The sequence below is a fragment of the Bos taurus genome, chromosome 1 (genome assembly GCF_002263795.3).
Source record: "Bos taurus isolate L1 Dominette 01449 registration number 42190680 breed Hereford chromosome 1, ARS-UCD2.0, whole genome shotgun sequence".
Lineage (NCBI taxonomy): Eukaryota > Metazoa > Chordata > Mammalia > Artiodactyla > Bovidae > Bos > Bos taurus.
This window is the reverse complement of record NC_037328.1, coordinates 108829200-108846673: the sequence shown is the minus strand read 5'-3', so window position 1 is coordinate 108846673 and position 17474 is coordinate 108829200. Positions and strand designations below refer to the sequence as shown.

Below are 17474 nucleotides of genomic sequence, written 5' to 3'. Positions count from 1 at the left end.
CATGCATTGGAGAAGGAAATGGCAACCCACTCCAGTGTTCTTGCCTGGAGAATCCCAGGGACGGGGGAGCCTGGTGGGCTGCCGTCTATGGGGTTGCACAGAGTCGGACACGACTGAAGCGACTTAGCAGCAGGCTTAGGTTATTAGTATATGCTATGAAAACTTTTTTAATTGAGTGTAGTTCATTTACAGTGTTGCTAGTTTCTGTGTATAGCCAGGTGACTCAGTTATACATGGATATACATATTCTTCTTCCTATGTTGCAGTAGGTCCTTGTTGGTTATTTTATATATAGTTTGTATCTGCTAATTTACCCCTCTCCTACCCCTTTCCCCTTTGGTAACCATAAGTTTGTTTTCTATGTGAGTCTTTCTGTTTCATAAATAAGTTCATTTGTATCATATTTTAGATTCGTCATATAAGTGATATTGTATGGTATTTGACTGACTTCACTTAGTATGATAATCTCTGGGTCCATCCATGAAGCTGCCAATGGCACAATTTCATTTCTTTTTTATGACTAATACTGTGTATCTATACTACATCCTCTTTATCTATTCATCTGTTGATGGACATTTTAGGTTGCTTCCATGTCTTGGCTATATTGTAAATAATGCTGCTGTGAGCATGAGTATCTTTTTGGATGATGGTTTTCTCAGGATATATGTCCAGGGGTGGAACTGCTGGATCATATGGTAATTCTATTTTTAGTTTTCTATTCCTTAGTTTTCTAAGGAACCTCCATACTGTTTTCCATAGTGGCTGAATCAACTTACATTCCCACCAACAGTTTTAGGAGGTTTCCTTTTCTCTAAATCTCCAGAATTTCTATTTGTAGACATTTGAAATGTGATGGCCATTCTGAGAAGTGTGTGGTGGTTTCTCACTGTAGTTTTAATTTGCATTTCTGTAATAAACTAGCAAGATCAGTCCTGGGTGTTCATTGGAAGGACTGATGCTGAAGCTGAAACTCCAGTACTTTGGCCACCTCATGTGAAGAGTTGACTCATTGGAAAAGACCCTGATGCTGGGAGGGATTGGGGTCAGGAGGAAGAGGGGACAACAGAGGATGAGATGGCTGGATGGCATCACCAACTCGATGGACATGAATTTGAGTGAACTCTGGGAGTTGGTGATGGACAGGGAGGCCTGGCGTGCTGTGATTCATGGGGTCGCAAAGAGTGGGACACGACTGAGCGACTGAACTGATTGAGCGTCTCTTCATGTGCCTGTTGGCCATCTGCATGTCCTCCTTGGAGAAATGTCTATTTACCTCTTTTCCTTATATTTTGGGGGTCTGTTTTTTTTTTTTTATATTGAGTTATATGAACTGTTTGTACATTTTAGAAATGAAGCCCTTGTCAGTTGCATTATTTGCAAATATTTTCTCCCATTCCATAGGTTGTCATTTTGTTTATGGTTTCCTTTGCTATGCAAAGCTTTTAAGTTTGATTAGGTCCCAATTGTTTATTTTTGCTTTTATTTCTGTTGCCTTGGGAGACTGACTGAAGAAATTTTTGCTACAACTTTTATCAGAGGATGTTTTGCCTGCATTCTTTTCAAGGAATTTTATGGTGTCATGTTTTACATTTAGGTCAATAGTGGTTTTCTTAGCGGAATAAAAAAGGTAAGTAAGATGGTTTCTGTAATATACTGTTGTTGGCCAATGGGGGCCTCTAGTTAGGGTGAAGACCTGTACTGACTGACTGACTGCTACTGGTTAGGTAGTTTGAGGTGCCGACAATAGCTAGTACTAATATCATTTGGAACAATGCTAGAAAAGTAACAGCCTTTAATGTGAATTGAGAAAAGTATAGCTAAGGATGTCAGTAGGTCTGTATCTTTTTTTTTCTCCCTGGTCAACAGATATTTCCACTGCCCTTGGTTTGGTCCTCATGGTCTGAGAATGACATCTGTTCTTCAGTTGTAAGGCAGTAACTGCCAGGAAGATGGGTCTTATATTTGTAGTTCGGCTTTCTTAGCCCACTTTCTCTCAGGCTGTGTTTGCTTGAGGCTGTGAGTTTCTAAAGCTGCACTTCCTTACACAATTGGATTAAAAGGTGAGTTCATCCCTGAGTGTACAGATAGTAATTCCCACCCAGAAAGCTTTCAGTAAAACTATAACCCTTGTAGTTTCCTGAGCTACCTTGGGCCACGGGGCCCCTCCAGTCACTCCTTGCTTCTCTGTCTTGGCTTTGTCAGCCCTGCCTTCCTGGCTATAGTCTCCTACGGACAGTCCCGAGACTTTCTGATCTTGGTGACTTTTTAAAAAAAAAATGTTGCTTGTTTTGCTTCTTGCTGGTTTTGTTTTGTTTTTTTTCTGAAAGATCACAAAAATCTTTAGTGGCTACCGAATAGAATTTGAAAATCTATGAGGGTTAGTGCATACTTTTCTTTAAGAGAACTCTAATCTTGGAAGCTAAGCTAACAAGTGTCTTGCCCAGTTAGTACTTGGATGGGAGACTGCCTGTAAAAATAAGATAGCTCTGATCTGAAATGTGGACTTCCCAGGTGACTCAGTGGTAAAGAATCCACCTGCCAATGCAAGAGACATGAGTTCAATCCCTGGGTTAGGAAGATTCCCCTAGAGAAATTAATGGCAACTCACTCCAGTATTCTTCCCTGGAGAATTCCATGGACAGAGGCACCTGGCAGGGTACAGTCCATGGAGTCACAAAAGAGTCAGACATAACTCAATAAAGCAACAACAATCTGAAACGCTATCAACCTTAAACCAAATTTCCAAGTTGCTTCAGTATTGAAGCTAACATAAATCTAAATAAGTTTGTTAATCTTCATTTCATAGTCCTAAGAGAAGTGATTTGCCTCAGGTGACCCAGCGAGCAGTTGCACATTCAATTATTATTTATCTAAAATACCACAGAGTAAAAATCTAAAACTACTCAGTGACCATTCTCCCCCTGTGTTTGATCTCCCTAACCCTACAGTTATATTTGTCCCCACTTTCCCACTTTGTAGGCTGGTTAAAGGATATTGATGGACAGATGATAGACATCAAGACTGGCTAGAATGAGCCAGAAATGGAGCTGCTGTTTTTGAACCACAGCAAAAACTGGTGGTGACTTTGGTGATGTGAGATACACAAATGCAAAAAATGGAAAACACTGCCATTAAAAGACACTAATTTTTCTGTTTTGTCTCTGTTACTCTCTTCCTATTGAGTTTTCCTCTGACACTCATTAAAATTATTTATATTACTTTGACACCATTTTCTACACTAAACAAAAAATTTCCCCTAACTTCTCAGTTAAAGTCTTGTGTTGAGGATATGACTGTCTTGATAAATGAGAGAAAGTGACCTAACGAAAGATTTAGTGCTGTATCCAGACCCCTAATGTAACAACTCTCAGTTAAATGGTCATCTCTATTAAAAAGTGCTCTATAGGGGAAAGAAATGTGTTCATTTCAATAAGTAAAGAAAATACATTTCAAACAGTTGTCCACTTTACAAGTGACCTTTGAAAGGCACACCAAGCTCTTACTGGCATTAATAATGCTGACTGGATGCTGGGCAAATCCTTGTCCTCAGAAGATACTCACTGAGCAATCCACAGCGAATCCACTGCTTCACCCACCCGAGAAGAAAATGATTTTTAGAAATCTGTACTTAAAGTTGGCTCAGTTGCCTCTTGCAGAATAGTTGATATTGTTTACTCTGGAAATGCCCCTCTGCTTCCTGCACATCATAATTGGCTGAGAAAACCTCACCTCAGCCTTCTCCATGTCCACACCCAGTAATCGTTCAGTTGTATCCAACTCTGCGAACCCAAGGACTGTAGCCCACCACGCTCCTCTGTCCATGGGATTCTCCAGGCAAGAATACTGGAGTGGTTGCCATTTCCTCCTCAGGGATCAAACCCGGATCTCTTGCATCACAGGCAGATTCTTTACCATCTGAGCCACCAGAGAACACCCAACCAGCTGAGGAAGACTGGCCCTACTTTCAGTTCATGACCACAGACCTAGGGCCTGCAGAGCTGTGTGATGCTCAAATCCACAACTCCCCCTCAACCCCCACAAACACACACACACACCCCATCACCTCCTGTCTCATCCTTGCTCTCAGCTGGTGACTTTCCCTCATTTTTCACTGAGAAGAGACAGAATAGAACTTCCACAAGCTGCCACATGACATCAGCCCTCCCAGCAGCATCTGTGCCACACCTGTCTGCATTTCTCCAGGTGAACCCTGTGCCCTTGACCAAGGTCTTCTCCTGGATTGACCTTATCCTCTCTATATCTCTCCAAAGATACTAACTCCATCAAGTCTTCCTTCTCTTCCCTACAGTTCTCCTTCACCCCTCTCTACTGGATTTTTCTCATCAACATACTAATATGTTGCTAAACCTCCCCACCTGAAAATACAACAGAAAACCCATGTGACCCACCCTCCAGTACCAGTCTCTTTTTTAAAAAATTCCCCTTTATAGCTAAATTCCTTGAGACAAGGAGTGTCCATTTCCATTCCCATTCTTTCCTTACCCTGCTCCAGTCAAGATTTCACCCACACTGTGCCAGTGAGACAACTCTTGATAAGCTTGCCAACTGCCTATATCAAATGGCCAATTCTTGGTCCTCATCTTCCTTGACTTCCCAGGAAAATTTGAAACAATCAGCCCTCATCCTTGAAAGACTTTATTTCCTATTGTCTCCAACTTCTAAAGTTAGAAGTGTTCCAGGACTCAGTCCTTACATGACCTTTGTCTACATCCATTTTCTGATCTCATCCACTCTTGTGGCTTTAAAAGCCTTCTGTGTTGTGTTTGGCCTTGAAGTATAAAATGAAGCAGGGCAAAGGCTAACAGTGTTGCCAAGAGAACGCACTGGTCATAGGAAACACCCTCTTCCAACAACACAAGAAGACTCTACACATGGACATCACCAGATGGTCAATACCGAAATCAGACTGATTATATTCTTTGCAGCCAAAGATGAAGAAGCTCTATACAGTCAGCAAAAACAAAACCGGGAGCTGACTGTGGCTCAGATCATAAACTTCTTATTGTAAAATTCAGACTTCAATTGAAGAAAGTAGGGAAAACTACTAGGCCATTCAGATATGACCTACATCAAATCCTTATGATTATACAGTACAAGTGGCAAATAGATTCAAGGGATTAGACCTGCTAGACAGAGTGCATGAAGAACTATGGATGGAGGTTCATAACACTGTACAGGAGGCAGTGATCAAAACCATCCCCAAGAAAAAGAAATGCAAAAAGGCAAAAGAGTTGCCTGAGGAGGCCTTACAAATAGCTGAGAAAAGAAGAGAAGCAAAAGACAAATGAGAAAAGGAAAGATACATCCATCTGAATGCAGAGTTCCAAAGAATAGCAAGGAGAGATAAGAAAGGCATCCTAAGTGAACAATGCAAAGAAATAGAGGAAAACAATAGGAGACTAGAGATCTCTTCAAGAAAATTCGAGATACCAAGGGAATAGTTCATGCAAAGATGGGCACAATAAAGGAATGAAATGGTATGGACCTAACAGAAGCAGATATTAAGAAGAGGTGGCAAGAATACACAGAACTATACAAAAAAAAAGATCTTCACGACCCAGATAATCACGATGGTGTGATCACTCACCTAGAGCCTGACATCCTGGAATGTGAAGTCAAGTGGGCCTTAGGAAGCATCACTACAAACAAAGCTAGTGGAGGTGATGGAATTCCAGTTGAGCTATTTCAGATCCTAAAAGATGATGGTGTTAAAATGCTGCCCTCAGTATGCCAGCAAATTTGGAAAACTCAGCAGTGGCCACAGGACTGGAAAAGGTCAGTTTTCATTCCAATACCAAAGAAGGACAATGCCAAAGAATGTTCAAACTACCTCACAATTGCCCTCACTTCACAGGCTAGCAAAGTAATGCTCAAAATTCTCCAAGCCAGGCTTCAACAGTACATGAACCGAGAACTTCCAGATGTTCAAGCTGGATTTAGAAAAGGCAGAGGACCAAGAAATCAAATCGCCAACATTCACTGCATCATAGAAAAAGCAAGAGGATTTCAGAAAAACATCTACTACTGCTTCACTGACTACGCTGAAGTTTTTATGTGGATCACAACAACAAACTGGAAAATTCTTAACAAGATGGAAATACCAGACCACCTTACCTGCCTCCTGAGAAATCTGTATGCAGGCCAAGAAGCAACAGTTAGAACCAGACATGGAACAATGGACTGGTTCCAAATTGGGAAAGGAGTACGTCAAGGCTGTATCTTGTCACCCTGCTTATGTAACTTATATGCAGAGTACATCGAAATGTTGGGATGAATGAAGCACAAGCTGGAATCAAGATTGCTGAGAGAAATATCAACAACCTCAGATACACAGATGATACCACTCTTATGGAGGAAAGTGAAGAGGAACTAAAGAGCCTCTTGATGAAGGTGAAAAAGGAAAGTGGAAAAATTAACTTAAAACTTAACATTCAAAAAATGAAAATCATGGCATTTGGTCCCATCACTTCATGGCAAATAGAGAAACAATGGAAACAGTGACAGACTTTATTTTCTAAGGCTCCAAAATCACTGCAGATGGTGACTGTAGCCATGAAATTAAAAGACACTGGCTCCTGGGAAGAAAAGCTATGACAAACCTAGACAGCATATTAAAAAGCAGAGACATTACTTTGCCAACAAAGTTCCATCTAGTCAAAGTCTAGGCAAAGTCTGCTGGTAACTTGCACCAGGGTTATAAATTTGGGTACAAGTTTGGGTAGAAATTAGCTTGATTTGGGGCATTCCAAATTCCAAATAGAGAATTTGGACAGTCCTCTGAACGTAAGAGTCTGAAGTTCAGGGGAGAGGTCTGGGTTGGTGTCAACAGCAACGTTGCTGTTTCGTCGCTCAGTTGTGTCTGATTCTGCGACCCCATGGACTGCAGCACGCCAGGCTTCCCTGTCCTTCACCATCTGAAGATGAGAACATGAGTTTGAGCAAGCTCAAACAAGACTCATGCTTGAGCAAGACTCAGGCTGAGTCTTTTCTTTCGGTGTGCTCCAGTCCATGGGGTCGCAGAATCAGACACAACTGAGCGACTAAACAGCCACGTTGCTGTTGACACCAACCCAGACCTCTCCCCTGAACTTCAGACTCTTACGTTCAGAGGACTATCCAAATTCTCTGTTTGGAATTTAGAATGCCCCAAATCAAGCTAATTTCTACCCAAGTCTGTTCCTCTGTAAATGAAAAGTAGCCTTCCCGTTATTCACGCCAAATCTAAGAATCATCCTCAACTTTTCTCACTGTTGTACATTCCACATTCAGCCCATAAGCAAATACTGTTAGTCCGTCTTCAAAATCCAAACGCTTCTCACCACCTCCACAGCTGCCGCCCTGGTGCAAGTTACCAGCAGACTTTGCCTAGGTCACTGCAATACTCTCTTGTTCTGCCGGCTTCCACCCTTGTCTGTCTAGTCTGTTCTCAACACAGCAGCCAAAATGATCCAATCTGAAAGTCAGATTGTCACTCTTCTGCTAAAAAGTCCTATAGTAAGTAAATGACAAGGTCCTTCTGATGGCCTCCCAGGCCTTGTGTGGACTCATCCAGCCCATCAGCCACACTGCTGCCTCGGGTCCCTCTGCCTGAAACCCCTGTCTCATCTGGAGGCATGGCTCGCTCTCACTTCTCTTGGACCTCTGCTCAAATTAGAGGGGCCTTACTTTAGACCAAAGTATAATTCTCTCAATGCCCCACATTCCCTTCTCCCTACTTTATTTTTCTCCATAGCCCTTATCACCATTTGATACACATTTTCTTATTTATCAGTTCACTATCTTCTCTCACTAGAATTAGTCCCAATACAGATAGCTACATTTGAGTCTTTTGTTCATTGCTATATCCTCAGTTCCCCAAACAGTACCTGACATTCACAGATTTATTGAGTGAATGAAATGCAGTTAAAACTCTTGCCACAAATCTAGAAATTCATATTAATTTTTTCTAAGAACATTGCACTGGTTGTACCCCTTGGGTTACAAGTTAATTTTTTGTTTTTCTTACCCACTGCTTGACACTGCTAATCTGTGACATGTAGTAGTGTAGAAACGGTGTTGACTTCTGCCACATCACATAAGAGCTGCCCAGAAAAGCTAGGTCCCAGATGGGTCTCAGAGATGGAGCAATATATCCATGACTGTCTGAAGGAACAAAAAAAGTGCATTCATGTTAAGACATTTATAGGACAAAAGTTTAGAAGTTTCAGTAGTCAAACAGGACTCGTATCTGTGTCTACAGTGTATAGAGGTTTACAAGCTTCAGCTTGCCTGGTAAGTAAAGCTACTATAAAACAGTTTAAGGGCTACTTGCTGTATTACATAAATGCACACTAAGAGCTGTAATGATTAATCTAAAAATCCTCAATCTCTTAATTAGATGGGAATATCTATCATTATATTCTCCACATCACTTTCTACTTTGGTTCTACAGTGAGTGTGCTGGTCTTTACCAATCTAGCGAATGTCTTTGTCCTTCTCTGATCCTAGGCGTTAAAGCCAATCAGTGGCAGCATCTGTCACTTTTTTTGACCAAATGAAAAAAATCAAGTGGGTTTTTCCTGTGGTATTGTTTTTGGAACTGTAATCTTTTAAATTCAGCATTTATTTTTTTTTAAATTACTTAATATCAGATACTGGGATAGGTAGGGAAACTGACTAATTATCTTTTGTGACTTTTAGGAACTCTAATTTTAGCAAGTTATTTATGAGCTGTTCATGGACCATCCTTTATGTAGTTTGAAAGAGAGATTCCTGGTCTGTATTAAAGCCCAATAATAATTTAATATGTGAGGAATACTAACAGCTCACTTAGGAAATGAACCCTTCTTGGTAAAATAATCTTTTGCATAAATTCTGCTCTGTGTTGGTAGAACTTGATTGATTTACAACAGTATCAGCTCAGAAGGCATTCACTGATTGCCTGGGTGCTGTGGGCAATAGAGAGAGAGACCCTACCTCCTCTTGTTGACAGTGTAGAAAGGCAGCTGACACCTTTCTTAAGAGAGGGAAGATTAGAGAGGAGAGGAGGGCACAGGGAACGGGGAGATTTCTTTGGGCTGAAGAAGTTGGGGAAAATGTCACAGAGATGAGATTTGAGCTAAGCCTTGAATTCTTGTGTGTGTGTGTGTGCGCACACACGCATGTGAGACAGAGTGACAGACTTCCTTCCTCTTACAGTGCCACTCTGGGTTTAAATCTCGAGATAAATTAACCACAGAAGAAAAATCAGTTATACAAAATACTGCAAATAGTGAGAGCAACCGAATTTGTGTCCAGCGTGAATTCATTAGCATCGATGCAGAGTCACTTTGGACTTTAGCTGGTTATTCCCCAGTCTTTTATATGTAACATATTGGGCTCAGCTATAGGAAGTTTATGAACTTATCAGAAAAGGTGAAAGTTTTACTCATAATGAAAACTAGACAATTACTTTTTAGGGGAAAAACAGTGCAGAGCAAGGATATCATAAAATGGATTAGATCTTCTCACTCACCAATTGTAGAGAAAACTGCTCAACAGTCAAAAACCCTGGGTTAATTAAATAATGGGATCTGCTGAGAGTTGAATTGCCTTCTCCAACATGGATTTTGATTCACTTTATCCAAAACCAAACCTTTTCAGTTATAAGTAGATAATTTTATATATACAGGCTATAAATAGCACCATTAAATGTCTCTGCTGAATTTAAAGTGACAAGAGAACTTGTAGATTTCATTGATGAAAACGTGCACTCTATTAAATTATTTGAATCTTCATAGCAACACGTGGAGAAGGCAATGGCAACCCACTCCAGTACTCTCGCCTGGGACTACAGACCCTAGGGACTGTAGCCCACCAGGCTCTTCTGTCCATGGGATTCTCCAGGCAAGAAGCCTGGAGTGGGTTGCCATTTCCTTCTCCAGGGGATCTTCCTGACCCAAGGGTCGAACCTGCGTCTCTTATGTCTCCTGCATTGGCAGGTGGGTTCTTTACCACTAGCGCCACTTGGGAAGCCCCCTTTTCTTCCCATTTGCACTTAGCCAAGCAGGGGATCAATCCCTAAAAAACTAGATTGTAAGCATTAGTCAGTGGCCCCCTTATTGCAGGCAGTTAAATATAAGCAAATTCTACTACAGTATGAGATTCTGATTCTTTGGAACAGGATTTAATCCAAGTTGTCAGAGACCTATAATGAGAACGATCCAAGCTCTGCATTTGAGAAGCACAAAGAGCAGGATCCTACCTCCAGGTCTGTCAGAACACTCGGCCCCTGTAATGGAGGGACACATACGCAGTAATGAATGGGGACCGCAGGGCCTCCACGCTGAAACGGGCCTCTCACAGCCTCCGGGCAAATGAGCAGGCTGAGAGAGTGACACAGGGAGCACTGTGGTGGTCAGATGTCAAGTCTAATGCCTAAGTGCAGGTGCAGAGATGACTTTGCAGTTTTGGAAATTGGATTTGCCAGTAAGTGCTGAGTCTCTGAGTACCAGAGCAAATGCGCTCTGCTTCACTTCAGCTGAGTCACTGGAGAGGCAAGGTTCATTTCTCAGAAGAGACGGCACCACTGCCCATTAGCTCTGGATAAAATGAGATCAGCTCGACTCCACTACAGCCTCCCAGCAAGGCCCCGAGACAGTCGGCTCGCCCAGCCCTGGTGCAGAACGCGATGCTGGGCATAGCCAAGGCCCTTGATGGGGTCTCATCACTTTAAGTTCCCAAAGCCACCACCAGAAACCTCTAGAAACGTCTCCTTGGCTCCTGGACTCAACCCTGAAAACTGCACTTCTGTGTGTGGGTCCTGTTACAAAGACCTCCACCTCTTTTGGAGTCGAGCTCTTGCCCTGCCCACGTCTGGGGTGGAAGTGGGCAGGCACAGATAGTTCCTGATGGAGTCACTATCTTGTACTGGAGGAGAAGAACCAGAAAAGGATACTTCTGAATTTTGTTTAAATAATGAGGTAAACCACCTTCTGTCATTAAAGTGCCATTTGGGAAATAAATTTTCAGATAATCATTCTTCTTGAGATTTAGTAATGACACTCATTCCTGAATATAGAAATTCCAGAGATGGGTATATACCAGGAATGCTGACTGCATTCAAGGGGCTTTTAAGTTGCTTCATGAGCTTGTAGAGCTGGTAATCCTCTTCCTGTCTCCTCTCCTTCTTAACGAGCTGAGTACATGTCACATTAACGGCTGGTCTGGGTTTCTCATTCCTGAAAAATACTTGAGCAGAACATTTTCCCAGACGTTTCTCACCTTCCTGAAATAAAGATTTTGGAATTAAAAAGGATGGTTCCTCATCACTTCGCACCCACCCCAACATACAAACACAAGACCGGGGAGCTCCCTGTACATGGCAGGTATGCCCTGGCCTGCATATGTAATGGTCTGCTTTGTAGAGTGTGGTTTTGGGGCTCACACTGAACACAACAATCTTCGCCTTTGCTGTCTTTTAAATTCCTGCTTTCTGATGGTGCCCTTAGGAAAGAAGGCTGGGCCTTTTCCAAAGAAATACTCACTGACAGCTGTGAGTGCTGCTCAACTCAAAACTCTAGGACAGGTACTTTGCTCTCTGGGACCAATGTAATGCTCAGTTGGAGCTCAAGCTTGCAAACTTTGACCAAGAGGAAGCTGATCTCCATGAACACAAGTGACAATACCATCATGCTGCCGGATGAATTTGGTCCTCCTACTCCAATTTTACAGATTAAGACTCACGTTTAAAGAGGAACCTCCTCCATGTGTCACAGCTAGTAGGTAAGTGGTCAGCCAGGACCTGAGCTGTATCTGATGCTGGGGCCCTAGCTCTGTGAGAGCCCCAAGATCTAATCTGGAAGAAGGAGAAGCACAAACCACCCCAGTGGTGCTGCTCCAACTACCCACGTGACTGAGGGCTGTCGGCTTATACTCACATTGAAACCTGGACACACTGAGTGTTCTGGGATCTCCCCCAGAGACACGTGGAGCTGGGTAGCTGGATGCTTTAAGTAGACGTCAAGTGCACGACTCATTTCTGGGACAGTTCTTTACTCTTTTAGGTCACTGATTCCTTAATCTAACAATAAAAGCCAAGGAACTGCTTCCCAGAAAAATGTATGTTCATTCAAACCATCCACTGGGTCTTTGATTTGAGGAAGTTCATGGCCCGAGTTAACTCCTGTAACAACTTGGTCAGTTGACCAAGTTCTTTTCCCTTTTACAGTCATTTGAACTGGGCAGAGTCCCAGTTAAAACAACCAGAAAAAAAAAAGCCCACAAACAAATTGTAATCAAGATTAGATTTACCTAATAAGCTCCCCCTCCTAGAACTAAAGCCCAAAACCCCACAAAAACTGCAATAGGCTTTCCTAATCATCAGTGCCATGCAGCGAAATGGTGAAGGGAGCATTCCAGAAGAGGCTTATCAAGGGCAAAAGACAGGGCTGGCACGTGGGCTCTTGATGTCAAAGCTATTTCCAAGGCAGCAGAAACGAAATGGGTGTTGTCCTCTTTTATTTTTCTCCCCCTCCACCCAGTTGGCCCCACAGAATCAAAGCAGTTGCCTGAAGATGAAAGAACTCTCCTCAGCCCCTCATCAGCTCCCCATGCCCTTCAGAGAAGCACAGCAGGTCAAAATAATCTAGTAGTCATTTTCCCTTTCGCTTTAACTGAACACCTCCACTGGCAACACAGAAACCAAAAGCACCCTCCTTATGCTTTAAGAAAATGTTAATTCTTAGGTTAATAAGCAAAGTTGGTGTACTGTTGTCTGGTCAGCTCTGAATACTGCGAAGCTTTCTTCCAGAAGCCTCCACTGGAGGGGCCCTGCCTTCTCTGAAGCGCTGCCTCCCTGAGACACCTTGGTGCTGCCTGCCCACCCTTGCTGCCCTGACTCAGAGCCACATAGAGGGATTTGGCTGCTCCCTCCACCCAGGTTCTGGTTGATGCCTCCCAGCTCGGCCCAGCCCTGGGAAGTTCATCCAGCTCTGATTTCTGTCTGAATCTCCTGTTTACTCTCTTCTTGACAGCAGAGGAAAGGAAACTTGGAGAATCATGGCCTGCTGGGTCACAACTGGAGAGGCTGAAGGTGCCTGCGGCGTGACAGGCTGCTCTGGGTTACAGAATACCTCTGTTCAGGGCAGCTCCCGGAGATGGTCTCCTGCTACGCCAGTCCACTAACGAGAAATGTCACCAGCTGACAGGAAAAGAGCAGGCTGACATTTAGAAGTGAGTCACTCCAGGGATTCTGAGATGTGAGGGAGGGGCAGCAGATGCTAGGGTGCGAAACACTTGCCTAACGACAAAGATGGCTGTGTGGACTGTTAAAAGCAACCCTGTTTAAGGTCATGAAGTTGTCCTGCCAAGCTCTAGTCTTCGATTCTTGAGAACAAATAGAAAATGAAGCATGACGGGAAAACACACACACACAGGTAAATCTCCAGGCCTCTATATACAGGTTTGATCAAAAAGTCTGTTCATCTATTATGGAAAACTCCAAATGAACTTCTTGGCCAATCCAATATTAAGATTCTCAGTTAAAAAAAAAATCCATAAAAGTTGCTAATGGGACACTTCACGAACCATGGCAGCTTACCTCTGCACTGTAGAATTCTGTGGTAAACACCAGGTCAAATTTATATTCCTTCTTCTGATTAACCTGAAACACAGAAATGGAATTTTAGCCAAGTGCAAGTTCTGTTAATGGAAATCAAACCTGAATATTCATTGGAAGGACTGATTATGAAGTTGAAGCTTCAATATTTGGCCACCTGATGCAAAAAGTCAACTGATTGATAAAGTCCCTGATGCTGGGAAAGATTGAAGGCAGGAGGAGAAGGAGACAACAGAGGACGAGATGGTTGGATGGCATCACCAACTCAATGGACACGAGTTTGAGCAAGCTCCGGGAGAGGTGAAGGACAGGGAAGCCTGGCGTGCTGCAGTCCATGGAATCACGAACAGTCAGACAAGACTCAGCAACGGAACAACAACAACCGCTTACTCCTTGGGATAACATGACGTGCAAGTGGAAGCTGTAGCACTTACACCTGAATAAAATCGATTTTTTTTTTAACCAGGAGAAAAGATCTCAAATTTTGGTCTGGTTATGCCACTCTGCTTGCTGATTTGACAGCTGCTTACAAACAGGAAGGTTGAGAGGGGGAAACTGGTCCTGACACTAGAAGTTGGCTTTGTGGGAGCAGCTAGATGAGAAACAGATGTGAGCACACAGGGTTGAGGAGAGGGTTCCTTCCTTCCCCAACCATCGGTGCCCCTCCATGCCCTGTGCTGGGCACCGGGCCTCAGCAGCTCCCCCTCCTGCCACTTACAGTTGAAAACAGGATCCGGCGACAAAGATGCACCCAGTAATAAATGATGGGTTTTCAGATGGTGGTAAGTGAAGAGACAGTGGTAGTTAAGGAAGGCGTCTGGGGGAGGAGCCCTCAGCTGAGGTCAAAGGGACAGTGCGGAAGCAGCACCCAGACGCAGGGTGCGCAGAGTGGATCTACACGAGAGGCCTGAGGTGGGAGAGCTCTGTGATGGGCTGAGCCTGGGGCAGGGTGAGTTACCACGGCAATCATGGTCTCCACTTTGGAGCTTTCACGAGTAGGCATGCTTCTAAACTTTGGAAATGCATATTTAGCCTTTTTAAACCTTTGAACTGATTCCAATGCAGAGCTTTAGAGAATACATATCCATATCACTGAAGACCATTAGACTGTTCAGAAGAACTTTGTTATTGGCCATCATTTTTTTTTAAAGAGCACAATGATCATTCAGTAAAAGGAATGTTTTCTAGAGAAGAAAAGGAGCTTCTGCCACCCGGAGCTGAAGTTATTCCACACAGTGTTAAGTTATTCAGGAAACAGCCATTTCCCTTTCGTGGGAGGTGGGGGTGAGGCGGAAACACAGCCGCACGGGATCTTAGTTCCCCAACCAGGGATCGAACTCAGGTCCCCCTGCAGTGGAAGCAGAGTCTTAACCACTGGACAACCAGGGAATTCCCTCCGTTTCCTGTGAACTTCAGCCCAGGAACACAAAAACCAAGCATGGTTATTTTAAGTAGACGAGATATCATCCATTTCTATCACAGAGTTTAAAAAAAAATAAATTCTGGGAAACTGGAGAATGGAGAGTGAGGATTCTATGGCAATTGTTTATATAAGGAATATTTAAATGTGTGGATGTATAGATATTGCTGGGGGTCAAGGGGCACCCAGAGCCCATGCATGAGAGCTGTTTGCTTAGGGCTCATTTTCAATCTCGAAACAAGTTCTGGTGGAAGCTGAAACACTGATTTCATTAGATATTCATACAAATTACAAAATTCATACACACGTGTCTGTCTTCTCAGCCATTCACTGTTGGCCACCTGGTATGCCAGGCACCAGGGAGATACAAGGAAATTAAACATCCTGTCCAGCCTGACTGGAAACTTGCGCCCTGTGTGGAAAGGGTACATCAACAGCCACGCAGTGCAGCTCTCCTATGCGGCCAGAGCGGCATGTATGCTGGGCGCTTGCTCTAGGGAGGCTTTCTAGAGCAAAGGGGAGCCAGGCAAAGACGTGGGAAGGGAGGGCAGGGGCTGGCGTTTCAGGGAAGGCTGCAAAGCTAGGGAAAAGGCTGTCTGGGGATGTTGGCGCAAGGTCACGAAAGCATTTTTTGTAAAGAGGACTTGGAACTTGATCCCAAAGTATGTGGGAACCCCAGTAAAGTAAACATATTGCAGCGCTCCGGCTGTTGTGCAGAGTAAAGCGCGACAGAGTTTAGATGGTGCCTTGGTCAGGGTAAAAGTCCAGTGCTCACTATTTGTATTGTTATTAAAACCTGTTCAAACCCACAGCTAACATCATACTCAATAGCGAAAAGCTAAAAGCATTTCCTCTAAGATCAGGAACAAGACAAAGCTGTCCACTCTCGCCACATTTATTCAACATAGTTTTGGAAGTCCTAGCCACAGCAATCTGAGAAGAAAAAAATTAGAGGAATACAAATTGGAAAAGAAGTAAAATTGTCACTGTTTGTGGATGACATGATACTATACACAGAAAATCCTAAAGACGCCACCAGAAAATGACTAGAGCTCATCAGTGAATTTGGTAAAGTTGCAGGATACATGGAAATTCTCTGACGGTCCAGTGGTAAGGATTTGTGCCTTCACTGCAGAGGGCCCAGGTTCAATCCCTGGTTGGGGAACTAAGATCCTACAAGTCACATACGGTGGCACACCATCCCTCCCCGAAAAGCTGCAGTATACAATACACAGAAATCTTGCATTTCTACACACTAACAATGAAAGATCAAAAAAATAAGGAAACTATCCTAATCACAACTGCATCAATGCAATCCCTATCAATTACCAATGGCATTTTTCATAGAACAAAAATTTTTGTAATTTGTAGGGAAACACAAATGACCTTGAATAGCAAAGCAATCCTGAGAAAGAAAAATGGAGCTGGAGGAATCAGGCTCCCTGATCTGAAACTACACTACAGGTACCTTCCCTGGTGGTCCAGTGGTTAGGAATCCACCTTCCAGGGCAGGGGACAAGCGTTCAATTGCTGGTCGGGAAACTGGGATCCCACATGCTGTGGAGCAACTAAGCCTATGCACTGCAGCTACTGAGCCCACATGCCACAGCTCGAAAAGCCCACACAGAATTAAAAGAATTAATCTTCAAAATGCACAAGCAGCTCATATAGCTCAATATCAAAAAAAACAAACAGCTCAACCAAAAACTGGGCAGAAGATCTAAATAGACATTTCTCCAAAGAAGACATACAGATGGCCAAAAAGCACATGAAAAGATGCTCAATGTTGTTAATTATTAGAGACACGCAAATGAGTGTTCACCTCACACTGGTCGGAATGGCCATCATCAAAAAGTCTACAAACAATAAATGCTGGAGAGGGTATGGAGAAAAGGAAACCCACCTGTAAATGTTGGTGGGAATATAAACTGGTGCAGCCACTATGGAGAACAGTATAGGGATTCCTATAAAAACCAAAAACAGAACTACCATATGACCCAGCAATCCCACTACTGGGCATATACCCAGAGAAAACCCTAATCTGAAAAATACCTGCACCCCAGTGTTCACTGCAGCACTGTTTACAAAGCGACCTCAATGTCCATCAACAGAGGAATGGGGAAGACGTGGCACATACACACAGTGGACTACTACTCAGCCATGAACAGAAGGAAATACTATCATTCACTGCAACGGGGATGGACCTAGAGATCGCCATACTGAGTGAAGTAAGTCAGGGAAAAACAAATATCATACGATATTGCTTGTATGTGGAATCTAAAAAATGATCAAAATGAACCTATTTACAAAACAGAAATAGTCACAGATGTAGACAACAAGCTTATGGTCACCAAAGGGCACATGAGGAGAGAGGGATAATCTGGGAGACTGAGACTGACGTATTCATACTACTATATATAACTAATAAGAACCTACTGTGCAGCACATGGAATTCTT

At 43.2% G+C, this 17474-nt stretch overlaps 1 protein-coding gene across 1 annotated transcript in view; it reads right to left on the bottom strand.

The window, feature by feature from the left end:
* Positions 1-17474, bottom strand: part of RARRES1 (retinoic acid receptor responder 1) — a 42013-nt gene that overhangs the window by 2914 nt on the left and 21625 nt on the right. The window contains exons 2-4 of the mRNA NM_001075430.2: positions 13580-13642; positions 11083-11266; positions 8027-8163 (exon numbers count right to left, since the gene is read on the bottom strand). Of these exons, the coding sequence (NP_001068898.1) occupies positions 8027-8163; positions 11083-11266; positions 13580-13642 (384 nt within the window). The remainder of the gene's footprint in view (positions 1-8026; positions 8164-11082; positions 11267-13579; positions 13643-17474) is intronic.